The sequence below is a fragment of the Myotis brandtii genome, unplaced genomic scaffold, assembly GCF_000412655.1.
Source record: "Myotis brandtii unplaced genomic scaffold, ASM41265v1 scaffold4, whole genome shotgun sequence".
In the NCBI taxonomy this organism is placed as follows: Eukaryota; Metazoa; Chordata; class Mammalia; order Chiroptera; family Vespertilionidae; genus Myotis; species Myotis brandtii.
Window position 1 is genome coordinate 3,156,792 of NW_005365371.1, and position 1,059 is coordinate 3,157,850.

General features: G+C 51.6%; 1 protein-coding gene across 11 annotated transcripts in view; it reads right to left on the bottom strand.

Annotated features, from left to right (window-relative positions):
• The window catches only part of LRCH3 (leucine-rich repeats and calponin homology (CH) domain containing 3), a 109,350-nt gene extending 109,031 nt beyond the window's left edge, over window positions 1–319 (bottom strand). For all 11 annotated transcript variants that reach the window (XM_014545275.1, XM_014545280.1, XM_005873142.2 and 8 more), the window contains exon 1: window positions 21–319. In XM_014545275.1, coding sequence (XP_014400761.1) covers window positions 21–282 — 262 coding nt within the window. In that variant the 5' untranslated portion in view covers window positions 283–319. The remainder of the gene's footprint in view (window positions 1–20) is intronic.
• Window positions 320–1,059: the final 740 nt, after the last annotated feature.

The following is a 1,059-nucleotide window of genomic DNA, read 5'->3' on the forward strand; positions in this document are numbered from 1 at the left end:
CTGCCTCCCGCCCCGCTCACCCGCCCGGGTGGTGTCCGTCAGGTCGTGGTTGGCCGCTCCCCGGGGAAACTCCCTCAGTTTCCGGCCGCTCAGGATCAGCACCCCGGTTATCGCCGCCTCCTCCAGCGCTCGATCGAGGGAACGGCTCCACGAGCCCGGGCCAGGACCGGGACCTGTCCCGGCGCTTGGGCCGCAGTTAACACCAGAGAGGCTGCCTCCCGACGCTACGGGGCCAGAATGCTCTGCAGCTGTGGACACAGCGACCAAGCCCGCAGCCGCCATTTCCTGGCCGACAGCTACCCAACCCGCCGGCTCGGCGCATGCGCGGCCGCTGGTGGGTGGGCGGGGAAAGGGACTTCCAGACCCCGGACCTTTCTCTTGACGGACAGGGCTGCGGAGCCCTCCACGCATTCAGGCGCTTGCCTCCGCCCCCGAGGTTTTAAAGGGAAAAGAAAACACAAATCTGCAGCAGCCGCCAGTAGCATTTTTAAAATGCCTCTACAAAAATATCTTTAGGACAACGCTCCTCACAAAAACTTCTCTCTGCCTTCTTTTCTCAGTACTGGAGGATTGAATTAAGCATTAAATTAAGGCTTCTTAACACTGTTGCTGCCAGAAACTTGGGCAGTGAGAGAAGGGGATGGGCATGAGGAAAGTAGGGGCACTCAAGACTCCCATTACTCATGCCCCCACTTTCCTCATGCCCGCCCCCGAAAACGTTGCGATTTAAAAAATTTCCCAACTTGTCATTCTGTAAACCAGATGATACAAATGGAAACTTGTGGATTTATTAACTATTATTGCGTGAGGAATAATAAGGGCTAAACTGGCTCCAAAAACTCCGTAGGTCTCATTGAAAGGGTTACATAAGTATTTTAGGCCTTCCCTCGCTTTTATAAAATAGTTAACAAATATAAAACAAGCATCTTAAATAGTACTCGTCTTTTAGGCAAGAAGAACTTTAGGAATTAAAGTCTAAAATTTTTTAATTAAATCTTTATTGTTCAGATTATTACAGTTGTTTCTCTTTTTCCCCCCCATAGCTCCCCTCCACCCAGT